Raw genomic sequence first — 14,178 nt, 5'->3', positions numbered from 1 at the left:
ATTTAATGCCTCACATTACGAACCTACGGGCTACAGTCCTTTCTTTCTTTCTTTATGCTTGTCCGCCTCGTTATACACCAGAAACTATCATCCCATTTTCGCGATAATTTCACAGCTCTTTTTTTTTTTCACAAGACCGCTCGAAGGCGCGTTACGACCGCCGGCAACCGCCGACGCTGACGCTTGATATATGACCCTGGTGACATGGTGTGGCTATGGAAACCAACAAGAAAACGTGGGTTGTCTGAAAAATCATGAGCCACTCCACTCCGTGAAGGTGCATGACCAGCGAAGCTGCTTGAGCACGTAGACGCGTTGCTTCTCCCCATTACGACGACAAAAGAGAAGTGAAACTAAAAAATAGAGAACGTAAATTTGTCTTTCTGCTTTTTATATTCCTTTATTTTATTTGTTTATTAAATGCTGCGGACACGTGGTCAAAAGCAGGGAGGGCGACATATGGTACATACAGTGAAAATAAGATTGACGAAACAAACAACCATAAAATTACAAGAGTAGGATGTGGATTCAATTATACAGTTGCATTCGCTAATAGCTCGAGCAGAAAAAAGAGAAATCTTGCATCTCTTTGTTCTTGCAAAGTAAGGGGTTAATGCATCACGTTTGCTGTGGCGTGTCGTTCTAGTCGACAACTACGATAAAAAGTCAGGTGGATCAAGGGATAAATTGTTAGTGCGAAGTAGTTTAAGGAATTCAAGTCTCTGTTTCTTTCTTCTAAGCTCGAGTGGTTCAATGTTGTTAATTTCCACAAGTTAGGTGGAGGGATCAGATTTTGTAAAATTTGTTCCGTATAAATCTGACCGCTTTTCTCTTAAGTCTCTCAATGCTATTGATATTAGTTCTTATGTGCGGATCCCAAACTGTGCATGCATTTTTTAGCTTAGGTCTAATAGAGGTAGCTCAACATTTTAACGTTAGAAGGGGCTTTCTTAAGTTTGTGTCTCAAAAGGCACAGTTTTTTGAAGGCTGAAGTGCAAATGTTTGTTAAGGGATCGTTCCATGGTAGTGTGTTGTTAAGGGTCACTCCTAGGTATTTAAAACTAATGACTTCTTGAAAAGGTGATGAATCTAAATTATAGGTATCAAGAAGGGATGATTATTTGTGTCATTTGCAGTAGTAAGCTTTTATCTTTATTCCGTGTCGTTCCCCAGCACCTGAACTATGCAAGAATATTGAGTATAATACAACATAAACTTGTTTGATTATGGGTAGAAACAATATTTTAAAAAGTACACAATCACCGGCAAATAATCGTATATGTACACGATCTTCGACCGTGTTAATATCATTAATATATGGAACAAAAAGAAGAAGACCGAGGACACCAGCCTCGGGAACAACGGACGTGACCGTAAGGTTGCCCGGATTTTCACCATTTATCTCAACGAATTGTTCCCGATGAGACAAATAAACAGAAACCCAAGAGATAAACATGTGAGGGATTTCTCATTTTCAAGTTTTAGAATTAATTTTATCATCCGGGACCGTATCGAATGCCTTACGGAAGTAAAGAAAAATTAAGTCTATCTGTCCGTTCTTGTCAAGAGTTCATACAAAGGAATGAAGTGCAGTGACCAGCTGTGTGACAGTCAATACCATCTTCTGAAGCCGTGCTGAAAGTTAGTTAAAATGGAATGCTTTTCTGTCTATTTTGTTATTCTCTTTGCTGTGATATGTTCGATGAGTTTGCAGCATGATGACGTTAAAGAAATAGGACGGTAATTTTCAGCAAGTAGACGGCCTCCCTTTTTATGAATTGGTGCAATTCGCGCTGTCCTCCAATCACTCGGTAATTCAAACAACAATAATGAAGCATGGAGTATTGTAACAAGGAACTTAATATAACAACGGATAAACAAGTTAGAGATATCGTCAGGCCCACTTGAATATTTGGGTTCTTAGGTTCAAGACCATAGAGAGTACGCCTGCATGCCATACAAAATTTACATCGAACATTTGGTACACTGTGAAATTACACGAAGAATCACTGGGATTCGAGGATACACCGTGAAAAAATAAACACATTAATGTGCTGAGCAATCTCTACCTTTTCCGTAACTATCGGTCCATTCATTTTCATTCGGGACATTGGTTTCTTGTTCTCGGCAATGCAATTCCAAAATTTACTTCGATCGTTAGTGATTAAATTAGGCAGTGAGGAGTTAAAAAATTAATCCTTTGAACTACGCACGGCAAATGCTAGCTTGCCCTGCACTTCAGACATCAACTTTAGCTGTGCGCGGGCGCTTTTTAATCTCTCAATTTTACGTTTCGTTTCATGGTATTGCGATTGATCGATGGTGGTGCCTGCCCGATCAGCACCGTCAAATCACCAAATTTGTGCACAAAAAAAAATCAAGGTCCAAAACTCAAGATGGAGAGCCTATACATTCGCGTTGACGATGGGACCGCCGCGCCGGGGAGCCGGAGGAAACTAGAGGCCCGCGACGTTCCGACGGCAGCGCCTGCACGGGAGAGCGGGAGGAAAGGAAACTAGATAACACAAGCGCTTGGAACGCCGACAAGAAGAGGGCGGTGCGAACGTGGACATGGCCGCGACGCGTGTCGCACAGCGGCAAAGCTTTCAGAAACCTTCGTTATCTACCTGGGAGTCGACTGATATCGAAAACGATGCCCGTTGATAACTAATGCAAATCAATATGCACAACCGAGTAACCCCGACGAGCCAGCTGTGGAGGAAGACGACGACGACGAGCTGCGGCCTGATGTGACAAACTCCAGATGGCCACCAACTACACAGTGCAGCTCATTCGCCCGGTGGCTAATCGACACCACGGTATGGGCGAGGGCAACCTGCTTCAACTTGTGCAGGCATACATAACCAGCAGAACCGTGTACTCGGCACCATATCTCGAACTCGCGGCCACAGACTCAGCTAAATTAAAAACTATGATCAAAAGAGCCACAAAGGCAGTCCTGGGCCTGCCAGACGACGCGGCCGCCGCAAGTCTAGAGGCCTTAGCATGCATAGCACGATCGAGGAGCTCTCAGACGTCCACCACACAGCGCAAGTCCGTGATCTCTCACTAACCCCGGCGGGTCGCACAGTCCTCCGGAAGCTCAGCCTCGAGGCCGTCCCCGAGGTTACAGAGTACGTGACGATTCTGCGAAAAGTCAGGGGGCATATTTATGCCCCACCTCTACCCCGCAACATGCACCCCGAGTTCCATCAGGACCGCCGGCAGGCCCGTAGTGAAGCCATTTGGTGATAATATGGCTCGAAAGATGGAACGGTATACACGGACGCGGCAAGACACCCTCGCGGTGACTTCATGACTGCGGTGGTGGCGGAACACAACGGGCGATTGATAGAAGACATAACAATCACGGCTGGCCGAGTGGTGGAAGTGGAGGAAATGGCGACTGCCATGGCCATGCATGCTGAAGCGACTACCGTCCTCAGGTATAGCAGGCAGTCGTTCGGCAATTTCGTCCGTGGTAGAATTTGCAAACAAGCGTACCATGTCCTCACACGACGCCCCCTAAGCTGCTGGAAAACCCTCGAGTGGACCCCGCTCACGCGGCTGTGCCCGGCAACGCGTCGGCTCACAGTTTGGCTCGATATCTCGCACTCCGAGCCTCGTCGGCGGACGCGGACAGCATGAACGAGGAGGAGAGGCATGAGGAAACCTGCGAGACGTATCACGCAGTAGCCCATAGGCATCCATTGAGGAGTCGCCCGCTCCCACCACCGGGCCAGGCAGCTCGATAAAACGCAAGCGGTCGCGTTTAGGTGACTCCAGACACACACATACCGACACCCAAAGTACATTTACAAAATCAGAGGGGGCGAGTAGTAGTAGTAGTATAAAACTTTTATTTAAAAAAAAGAAAAAAAAAGAAAAAAAAATCACATTCAGGTCCAGTGGGTGGGTCCCTCAGTCCAGGGCCCCACTGGCGATCGCGGCACGCCGGGCTTGGTCGAGAAGGGCCAATTGGTCCTCCCGCACCGTGCTGGCTAGCCACACCTCCCACTGCCTACTGTTGGAGTTTTGCCCCATAAGGGGTGATTGGATTTCTTGTGGCCGACTCTGGCACGACCATGTGATATGGTCAAGAGATGGTCGCCCTCCGCACCAAGGGCAAGTGTTGGGATACCGGGTGGGGTGTATGTGGTGTAGTAGGAGTAGGTGTGGGTATGTACGGGTTTGTAGTCGGCGCCAGTCCCGCATTTGCGCTGAGTCCAAGGATGTGTCTGGAAAGCTATATTGTTGCCTTCCTCGTCTCTGTGCCTCTAAGATATCTTTTGCTGTGATCGGGGATTCTACGAGAGTGCGTTCCGTCGCTCGGATGCTATATTCTCGAGCGAGGCGGTCCGCCCTCTCGTTACCCGTCACTCCGGCGTGCGCCGGACACCACGTAATAGCGTGGTGTTCCGTGAGATTTCTTCCTAGGATTTTGATGGTGAGTTTGGGCAGGGTGCCTGCCATGAAAAGGCGACATGCCGACTGCGAGTCGGTTAGTATTACCGCAGAACGTGCTCTATTTTCAGCGTCACGTATAGCCAGAGCCACCGCAGTAGCCTCTGCTGTGGCCACCGACCCTGTTCTGACTGTTGCGGAAATAGTAGTTTGTGCGTTTGTGGCTACCACAGTGAAAGTTTTGCTATCCTGTTTGCACGCGTCCGTGTAATAAACCTCCGGATTTCTACCGAACCTGCGTTCGAGTGTCCTGGCCCGTGCAAGGCGCCGTTGTCTGTGGTATTTCTCGCTCATGTTTTTAGGGATTGGGGACACAGAGATCTGGGCTCGTATGTTCGGTGGGAGGAGTTCTGTTTGGTCGTTACAATGTGCCGGTCTGAGTGGATACCCTAATCGACAAAGAAGTGTTCGACCTTGCTTCGTGGAATTGAGCCTTTCTCGTTGTGCAATCAGTGTTGCAGCCACGAGTTCTTCAAATGTGTTGTTAATACCCATTGCATTAAAAAGGGTCGTGCTAGTGCAAAGCGGTAGACCAAGCGCCGCCTTATAAGCTGAGCGTATAAGGGTGTTTATTTTAGTTACCTCTGAGTTTGATACTTTTTGGAAAGGAAGGCCAAAGGTTACACGGCTTATGATAAATGCCTGTACGAGCCTTATCGTCTCTTCCTCCTTGAAGCCTTTTCTGTTTCTTGCTACTCTATTTATCATCCTAGACACGCTGTTAACCGTTTTCCGGAGATTTGCGATCGTGTGCCCTACTGCTCCATTTTCCTGTATCCATAGTCCGAGTATTCGAGCTTTAGATACCTCCTGTATTATTTGACCTCCCAGAGCAAGCTTTATCGGAAGTCTATCGTCCTTTCGTGTATAAGGCGCTCTTACTCGGATTAGTTCGGACTTCTCCGGGGCGCAATTCATGCCAGCTTTTGTTACATGATCCTCAACAATGCTAATTGCCTTCTGGAGGGTTTCCTGACGTTCCCCTAAAGATCCCTTTGCGGTCCAGAGAGTTACGTCGTCCGCGTAAATCGCATGTCCTAAGTTTGGGATCCGTTGTAGTTTCACCGCTAGTCCTTTCATCCCTATATTGAAGAGCAGCGGTGAAAGAATTGAACCTTGCGGCGTTCCTCTTTTGGGGGTCTGTAGAACATCTGAGCGGGTGGATCCTAGCCCTATCGTGGCGGTGCGGTTGTCTAGAAAGGATTTTATGTATTCATAAGTGCGCTGTCCGCAGTTCATGTTCGATAGTTCCGTTAAAATGCTTTCGTGCGAGATGGTATCGAAAGCTTTTTTGATATCTAATGCCACTATGAATCTGTCTGCATTTCCTCTCTCTGTGTTTAATACTTCTTCTTTCAGTAGGAGAAACACGTCCTGTACCGACATATGCTGTCTAAAGCCGAACATAGTTTCCGGGAAAAGGTTGCTGTTTTCTATGTACCTAGTGAGTCTCATCTGTATAACCTTCTCAAAGAGTTTACCCAGACATGAGGTAAGGGATATGGGTCGGAGATTTTTTATGTCCCTAGGTTTCCCTGGCTTCGGTATTAGAATTATCTCTGCATGCTTCCATGCCTGTGGGATTTGACCTCCTTCAGTCCATACATGTTTGTTAAAAAGATCTGTTAGCCCTGTTAAAGCATTGAGGCTAAGATTGCGAATCATGGCGTTTGTTATTTTGTCCGGTCCAGGTGCCGTATTTTTCTTGAAAGTTTGCGCTGCCGCAAAAACCTCTGCCACCGATATAGAGGCATCTAGTTCCTCATTGTTCTCTCCTAAATATGTGGGAGTATCATGGTTTTGCATGGAAATTGCTCCTATATACATGTCTTCTAGTGTGTCTAGGAGATGGGTGTCAGCGTCTTGAAATTCGCATTCAAGTAATCGCAGATCTCGGTTCGTCGCTGTTTTTGTACTTGCAGGATCTATCATGCTTCTCAAAATGGCCCATGTATTTTTTGTGTGTAAGGTTCCTTGTAGAGATTCACAAAATTGGCGCCAATTATTGTTTTCTAGTGTTTGTGCATAAGCATTAGCCTCCTGTGTTAGTTGAGCTATACGTATTTTGAGCTTTCTATTTAATCTTTGTCTTTTCCATCGTCTCGTCAGGCTTCTGCGTGCTTCCCATAAGTGTATGAGGCGGCTGTCTACCGCTGTTATATCCGATGTTGTAGCAATCTCCCTCGTTGCGCTTTCGTGCGTTTCGCGTATTTGCTCCACCCAGGTTTCAATATCTTCTGTGAAAATGAGCTGCTCTTGTTTATCTCGATATACAGTCCAGTCTGTAATGCAAGCCCTCCCTATGGAGCGACGGATTTTGGGGGAATTGATACCTATCGAGACAATGTTATGGTCACTGCCCAAATTTTCCTCCAAATTTGTCCACCGCGTCTCCCCTGGATGGCTCGAGAAAGCTAGATCTGGGGTTGTATCCGCCGCTACACTATTGCCTAAACGTGTGTAACACCCCGGTATTGTAATGAGTTCTAACCCGTATCGATCTGTCGTCTCAACTAGCGATTTCCCCTTCACTGAGTCTTTGTTGTAACCCCAGGCGGAGTGTGGTGCATTGAAGTCACCAACCACTAGCAGCTTGTCTTTTCGCTCCATGTCTGATATTGCATGACTTAGTAGGGTATCGAAGCATGGTGCTCGCTCTCGAGGAGGACTGTATATATTTACGATTACAGTCTTGGCTTTATTCCTTTTGCATGGCCACACCGTTAGTATTTGATGCTGTGTGTCGTGCTGTGGCATATACGTGACGCTGAGGGCCAGGTCTTTTCTCGCAAAGCTGGCGACCCTAGGATAATCAGGATTGGAATACGTCTCGTATCCTTTTAGTTTTTGTGTAATTTGCCCAATTTCTTGTAGGCATATAATGTCGGGTAGGACTGGCGCTGACTGTATATATTGTGCAAGGGCAGCATGTTTGTTACGTAATGTACGGCAATTCCATTGCCATACCTCAAGGTTTTCAATGTTTCTGTGTGTCGTGTCAGCCATGAATGGTACTATCGCTATCCGTCGTCTCTATCACTTTAGGACGACGGGTAGGAGCTCCTGGGCTATCATTAAGGCGTTTTCGTGTGGTTACTTTGATGCAGCTTAGGGAGTCGTCTACGTGTCTCTTAAGAGCACGCAGTTCTGCGAACATCATCTGTACTTGATGTGTGATTGTTTCCAGCTGCTTTCCTATGGGCTCTTCTGGTGTTGGTGTGGGTTTACTAACCTGTGTTGTAGACGCTTCGTTTGTTTTGTTTGCGAGGTCGTGCATTGTTTGCTTAAGGGCAGCCATCTCTTTCTTCAGTTCTGCCAGACTGGCTTTTAGTGATCTATTTTCTTCTATAAGTTTCTGATCCGCGACCGATTTGTGATTCGTATGATGTTGTGCAGTGGGAGCTGCAACTTGCGCCCAGCTTACCTTTGGTGCCGCCATTTGTGGTTGGCCAATGGTTTCCCTGGACTGAGGGTGTTGAGGTGTTGCCTTCTTCATCTTGGACTTCTCTGGTCCCCGCCCGGTTTCTTGACGATGTACTTCCGGGAAATTTTCCTGGTCGAAGGGAATAGATCCTTCCGTAGTATATCCGTGCTCTTCTTCCTCCGACTCGAACCACCTTTGTTTACGCTTGAGGCTGCATTCCTTTGATGGCTTCCATTGTTGGCGTCCTGACGACGGTTCTGGTCGGCGAACCTGTTTTAGACGCTTTCTGCAGCTTCGGTCCCCCGTTAGGTGGGCTTCACCGCACGAGGCACACTTCGGGTTACATTCGTGTCCGTCTGCAGGATCTTCCGTTCCACAAATCCTACACACACACAGTTCCGGTTGTGGGCACACATCAGTTCTGTGACCCACCCTTTGACATGTTTTGCAGACTTGCACTGTATTTCGATACGGATAGCAGGCCATTTCGCCTCCCTCGTAGTACACATATCTTGGTACTACGTTTCCGAAGAATACAATGACGGCACTCTTAGTGTCCCCCAGCATTCGTGCGTGAGCGACTTCCACGTTTAGCGTGCGCACCCTGATTTTCGATTTAAGGACGTCTGAGGGCGTATGTGGGGTGAGTCCGTGGATTACCCCCCGAACTGCTCCGTCCCCCAGAGCTACATACGCTTTCACCGCATGGGGTTTTCCATTTATCTTGAGTGATGTAATCTGGCGCAATGTGTTTGCGACTTCCTTTTCTGGGGTTGAAACAATTACAATGTTCGATCCAGGCTTAATACGTAGCAGAAACTGCTCACCTTGGATCTTTTCATTGCAAGCCTCTATAATAGCACGGGCCATCACGGGAGTTGTAATTGCTCGAAGCGGGAGTCCTTGATGCGGTCTCACAATGACCTTGAAATCGTCCTTTGGTAAGGGTGGTAGTTTCTTCCCGTTGCGTCGCGGGCGAAATCTTGGCTTGTCTGCGTTCTTTGGAGATTCGTTCTTCCGGTGCTCCTGCGCACGTTCTCTCCGTTGCATTTTTCTTTCCCTGACGGACACAACTGTGGTCCATCCCTCTTGGGCGTCTTGAATGCGTTTGTCGGTCGTATTCTCACCGCTGTTGACGGTGGACGGTGATGGGCTTATCTCTGCGTCGGTGGTCATCGCCTGGTGCGGTCGGATGTCCGTGCAATCCATGTGCTCTTCGGTGTTGGAATCATGGCTGGTCGAGGCTCTTCCCGCTGAACCGCTTTTCGCACAACGCGCTGGAGTTTGAGACGCCATCAGCGTCGGCGTCGCGGCGGAGTCGCAGCCGGCGTCGCGGCTGCCGCCGCTCGCTACTCGTCGGTAGGCTTACAATGGCTCACTTGTGGAGGTAGCAATCCCTTCGTGGTATTTCCGTGAAAAATGGTCCAAGGGCCAAAATTCTGGCCTCCCTGGCTGCCGCTTGACTTCCCGGAAACGATGAGGTGCACTTTTCGTAGGTTCGAAGAACTGGACCACACGAAAAACATGGAAATTGCGGAGCGTGATGCGAGTGCGTCCACACTCCTCGATGCCTTGGACGCGTCCTCAGAGGGGGCGAGGAAAGCGGCCTCTGTAGGCTCTGTTCACGAACGAGGACACTCACACACGTAATGTGGGAATGAACCTCACTCCTGTTTTCTCATCCCCCGGTCAGCAGCGAGACTGACTGGACGGCCTGGCTCAGGTCTGGGAACGTTGACCAACAGCTTTATACTGGTGGACAGGGCGGAGGAGGCCAAGGAGGCTAGGGCCTTACTTGAGCTCGATCCCTCTGTCCCCTCTCCCCTTCTCCTTTTAACGTTTATCACCACCACCAACACCAGAGAATTTGCTGACGCAAAAGAAAAAAAAACGCATGGATCCCTAGCCATAGACAGCTTCGCTGTAGAACTACTGGCCCACTATGTTATTGCGGATTGTATAAGCGAAGTAGCCTACCGCGTAGTACGCCTCACATCAAATGGCCCACGGTCAGCATAGACTGAACTTACGCATTTCACCCGTTTAAAGCCCTTTATCCCTCGACAGCCTGTTTGACTTGCCTGGCGGTCTTCGTGTGCGCGGAGGGAAATCTGACACTTATGTGCCTTGTAGATTTTCGCTTCAGCCGGATGCGGGTCATCCGAGACGAAAGAGGAGGAAAAAGGCCAAGTGCGACTGCCTAGCTGGATCTGGATAGGCACCCGGCTGATCAAGGCCCTCTCGCCTAGCTCCACCTCGCTTATCAATAAACGCTTTTCGTGTGCGTGAGAATATACTCAGTTTTCGTCGATATATGTTATGTCCCTCTTCCTTTTTGCCGTCGACCCCCATGTAGCAGAAAATCTGGTGTCGCCGTCCCACGTCGGCAAAAAGAATTGCATTTCAAATCCTGAACAACGCATACCCAACCACTTCTCTACCACCAAAGTTGCGCTTATTTTATCTTTCATTCTTTACACATTCCTCGGAATTTCGAGAACGGCAGCCCACAAACAAATGTAGTGAGAAAAAACACCGACAACGCTTCTCCTTTGTTAGCTCTTCTGACACTGAAATAGTAAAAGTGCGAAACAATAACAGGAGTTAGACCCAGGCAAGAGGCCGCGTTTCTACCAGGAAGCTCGCCTTCGTGCATAGCACTCGCGCCTAGGGTTTCGCGGTAAAAAATGCGGTTACATAAGCTGCAGTTGCCGGGAAGCATGGAAAGCAGTAAGGGTTCTTCGAACGCTACTGCGTTCCACTCTAAACGCGAAGCTCAAGCATCCTCCAAAATTTTCAGGTGTTTTACAAGATGTCCAGTTGTTTTACGTGCGATGTAGCCATCTTTCTAGGTATCAATAATTTTTTGTACTCCCCTATCACCCGCCTCCCCGCCTCTGTAATAACCAGAATTGGTCGTTCAAGGGTAGAATAAAGAAGGATGACGACGGGGGATGATGTGCAGCAACATAGCCGGACACAATACACTTTCCTCTACCTGCCGGGGTTACTAAGTGACTATGGTGTTAGGCTGCTGAGCACAAGGTCGCGGGATCGAGTCCCGGCCACGGCAGCCGCATTTCGATGGGGGCGAAATGCGAAAACACCCGTGTACTTAGATTTAGGTGCACGTTAAAGAACCCCCCAGGTGGTCGAAATTTCCGGAGTCCTCCACTACGGCGCGCCTCATAATCAGAAAGTGGTTTTGCCACGCAAAACCCTATAATTCAATTCGACACTTTTCCTTTACGCGGCGCATCCAAACGTCAGCCCTACTACTATATTATGTAGCCGTACTCTGATTGACACGACTGTCCCAGTAAACAGTCGTATTTTGCCTCGCGCATATGAGGTTTGTCTTCCTAAAGTTTACACTTGTCGCGAAGCTAGAAGCACATGGTAATAAATGATAAGAAAACAGCGAGTAATTCCGATTTATATCGCTGTATTGATAACTATTTTTTCCGTCGCAGCCTACACGGAGACCAATGTGTTTCAATCAATCAAACCTTCGTCTTTCAGCGTTAGCAGAAAGAAAGAAAATAAGAAGAATGCCAATCAAATATTCTTCTTCTTTCAGTTGAAGAAATTCGCTATAGCAATATTATCGTTCTTGTTTTCTTTCGTTGTCTTTTTTTTTCGTTACGTTTTACAAGCGTATCTTACTAGAGCTGTGCGATGTCGTTTGTTTAATTTGTTTTTTAACAGGAAGACCCGCACAAGTGCGTGCGGCTGCCTCTGCTATTGCTGTTGCTGCATCTTTCTGATTTTTGCCGTGGCGTTGGCTGCGGCTGGCATCGCTGCGTACGTGCTCCTTCTTAAAAAGCTGCAACCGGAGGAATACGAGTTTGCCGGGTGGGCGACTGTGTCCGACGTCCCGGAGTGCTCTTCGGTGGTAAGGTATGTTTCACGCAGAGGGGGCGGGGGGGAGGGGGGGGGGGGTCAGACGACGGCCTGCGAATACAAAAAGGAAGCTGAGAATAGTTATCTCGTTCCGATACTTCGTGAGAGAGAGAGGAGCTTCCCGTTCGGGAAAGCCCCCTATTTGAGCACGTGGGAACGGAGAAATCATTTTTTCTTTCTTTCTTTGTCGCCCACCACTGTACCGATTGTGATGAAGTTTGCTGAATTTGAAGGAGAAAAACAATTTTAGATTCAATATCTACAGCAAGTGTGCATGTTCAATTTACTCCATTAAGGCTCCGAAAAACACATCTCAGGTTCGCAAAATGCTAAACGAAGAGACAAACTCAAGTATCAAGTTTACAACTGCAAAGCTCCGTAATAAAACTATCACGATCCGCTAGTCTGGGCATAATAATACACCTAAAGCAAGCGAAACTCATTCGTTACACACCGCACTGAAATGTAGTGCAATACTATAGCAGGACTTTGTGCAACGCCCTCGTAAACTGTTGTAACAACTTCGCGCGCGCTGTAAATTCATACACAAAATTTCTGAAATCGAGATGCACTTACAGATGCAGACTACCAAACTGCGATATCGCTTCCCGGACGTCGTGCTTCTATCTTTCTGTATCTTGCCAAGTTTAGGCAGCCTAGAGAAAACAAAAGAAAAGTTTTAAGGTCCCAGAAAGATTCTGCTTCCTTGAGTTTCTAGAATTTATATCTTTCCCTCAAATCCAGAACGCTTCATTAAAATTTGTACAACGATTGTCGCTCAAGAGCATTTTCACGATTTGCAACTGTTATATTAGGAAAAAACTGGACCTCACTCCGGGCGAAAGCTGCCTCTTAAACCTTGTTCGATTTCTGCAGAAGCCGGCAAAGAAAACAGCTTCGTGAGGACAGTATCCCCGTGAAAAACGATGCAGCGTACATCGCTGGTACAGCAAAATAATTTACACCCTTAAAAGTAAGCAAGGGTGCCAATTTGTCTATAGCTCACCACCCGTACACCCTGTTTAGGTGCAAGAATGTCAGCTATAAATCATTTAACATCCTTATTCACTGTTATAGGCGTAGTTTATTTGACAATGCACAAGAAAGGTGGCGGCTTGCAACTTCGGCGGAAACTTCGCCAGCCCCAAGGAGGAATAGTGCAGCTTTCTTTCGTACTTAAATAATTGGAGATATTGAGTTTTTCTTGAGATAGCATGCGGAAAATAATATAGAACGTAAGTGAATCTGTTTTTCGTAGCGTTTTTTTTCTTTGGCTACCTGAAGTGTCGTGAAGTTACAGAGACGTATTCCCAGTGTATTCCAAAAGCTTGGATCGAGGCTTTCTTCCTCGCCATCAAATCGGACTGGCCTCGTTTGCGCCGTCCACAAATGGAACACACCCTTTATAAAACAACGCATGCTTTGCGCTGTGTGAAAGGCGAAACCGTGTGCAAAATGGTCTGGGGAATGCTGGCAGAAAACATTGATGACATTACATCTCAGTTCATGTTGAGTCTCTTTAAGCACTTTCTTGAGTGATTCTAAGGCATCGCGCCCTTCCAGCGCGTCGCTCAGGTCACCAGAAAAACCAGGTCACCAGGACACCAGGTCACCAGGTCACGCTTCAGTGATCCATTGGAACGAACTATAACGATGTGTTTACTTGTTCATGGTACGGCTCGTGCTCCGTACAACTGCCACAAATTTTGCATTAAAGAAAAATGCGAGATAAGGTTGTGTAAACGGCCAATGGAAACAAGAAGCGTATAAGCTCAGTAGTACATTCACAGTTTGAAATTCGAAAATTGGGTACGGTGCGTCTACTGCAAAAGAACACTGGGCGGCCTCACTTTCAGCTTTGTCAAGTTCCAGTCTTGCTTTTTGTTTTCTTGCGCTTTTTTTTACTTGGTGGGTGCGCCACGTGCAATCACCGCGGAGAAATATCGAGTGCAGCTGGATCGTCTGTCCTTGGTCGATTGTTTTGTTAGAGGCATGTACTTATAAACGAGAATTGGATGGTTGGTTCTCAGTGGCTTGTGCTTGGCTACGTGGCCCGGATTGCCTTAGCGATTGTATCTGACCGTGACGCGGAGTTGGGCACAGTACTATAGCTATGCAGTACTATGGAGACAGGACACAGTATGCTGGACACTGTACCGTAGCAAAGGAGGCCGGTCAATCCATTCACAAACGAAAAGGTCTGTGAGATAAGATTGTGTGCAGCGGGCTAGCTTGCTCCATGCGTGGGCGGAGGTGTACGCGGAGGAGTGAAAGGCTCCAAAGCGCGATGCAGCACGCTTCATAGCGAGAAATGCTGTCGCCGAAACGCGTGACAATCGGGGCCGAGCACACGCGCGTTTTTAGCGCTGTTTTGACGACTAAAGCCG

At 47.5% G+C, this 14,178-nt stretch overlaps 1 protein-coding gene across 2 annotated transcripts in view; it reads left to right on the top strand.

The window, feature by feature from the left end:
* Positions 1 to 14,178, top strand: part of LOC135908567 (glutathione hydrolase 1 proenzyme-like) — a 102,437-nt gene that overhangs the window by 43,756 nt on the left and 44,503 nt on the right. For both annotated transcript variants that reach the window (XM_065440370.2, XM_065440369.2), the window contains exon 3: positions 11,597 to 11,788. In XM_065440370.2, the coding sequence (XP_065296442.1) occupies positions 11,597 to 11,788 (192 nt within the window). The remainder of the gene's footprint in view (positions 1 to 11,596; positions 11,789 to 14,178) is intronic.

Source organism: Dermacentor albipictus, chromosome 9, assembly GCF_038994185.2.
Source record: "Dermacentor albipictus isolate Rhodes 1998 colony chromosome 9, USDA_Dalb.pri_finalv2, whole genome shotgun sequence".
In the NCBI taxonomy this organism is placed as follows: Eukaryota; Metazoa; Arthropoda; class Arachnida; order Ixodida; family Ixodidae; genus Dermacentor; species Dermacentor albipictus.
This window is presented reverse-complemented; position numbering and strand designations above follow the sequence as displayed.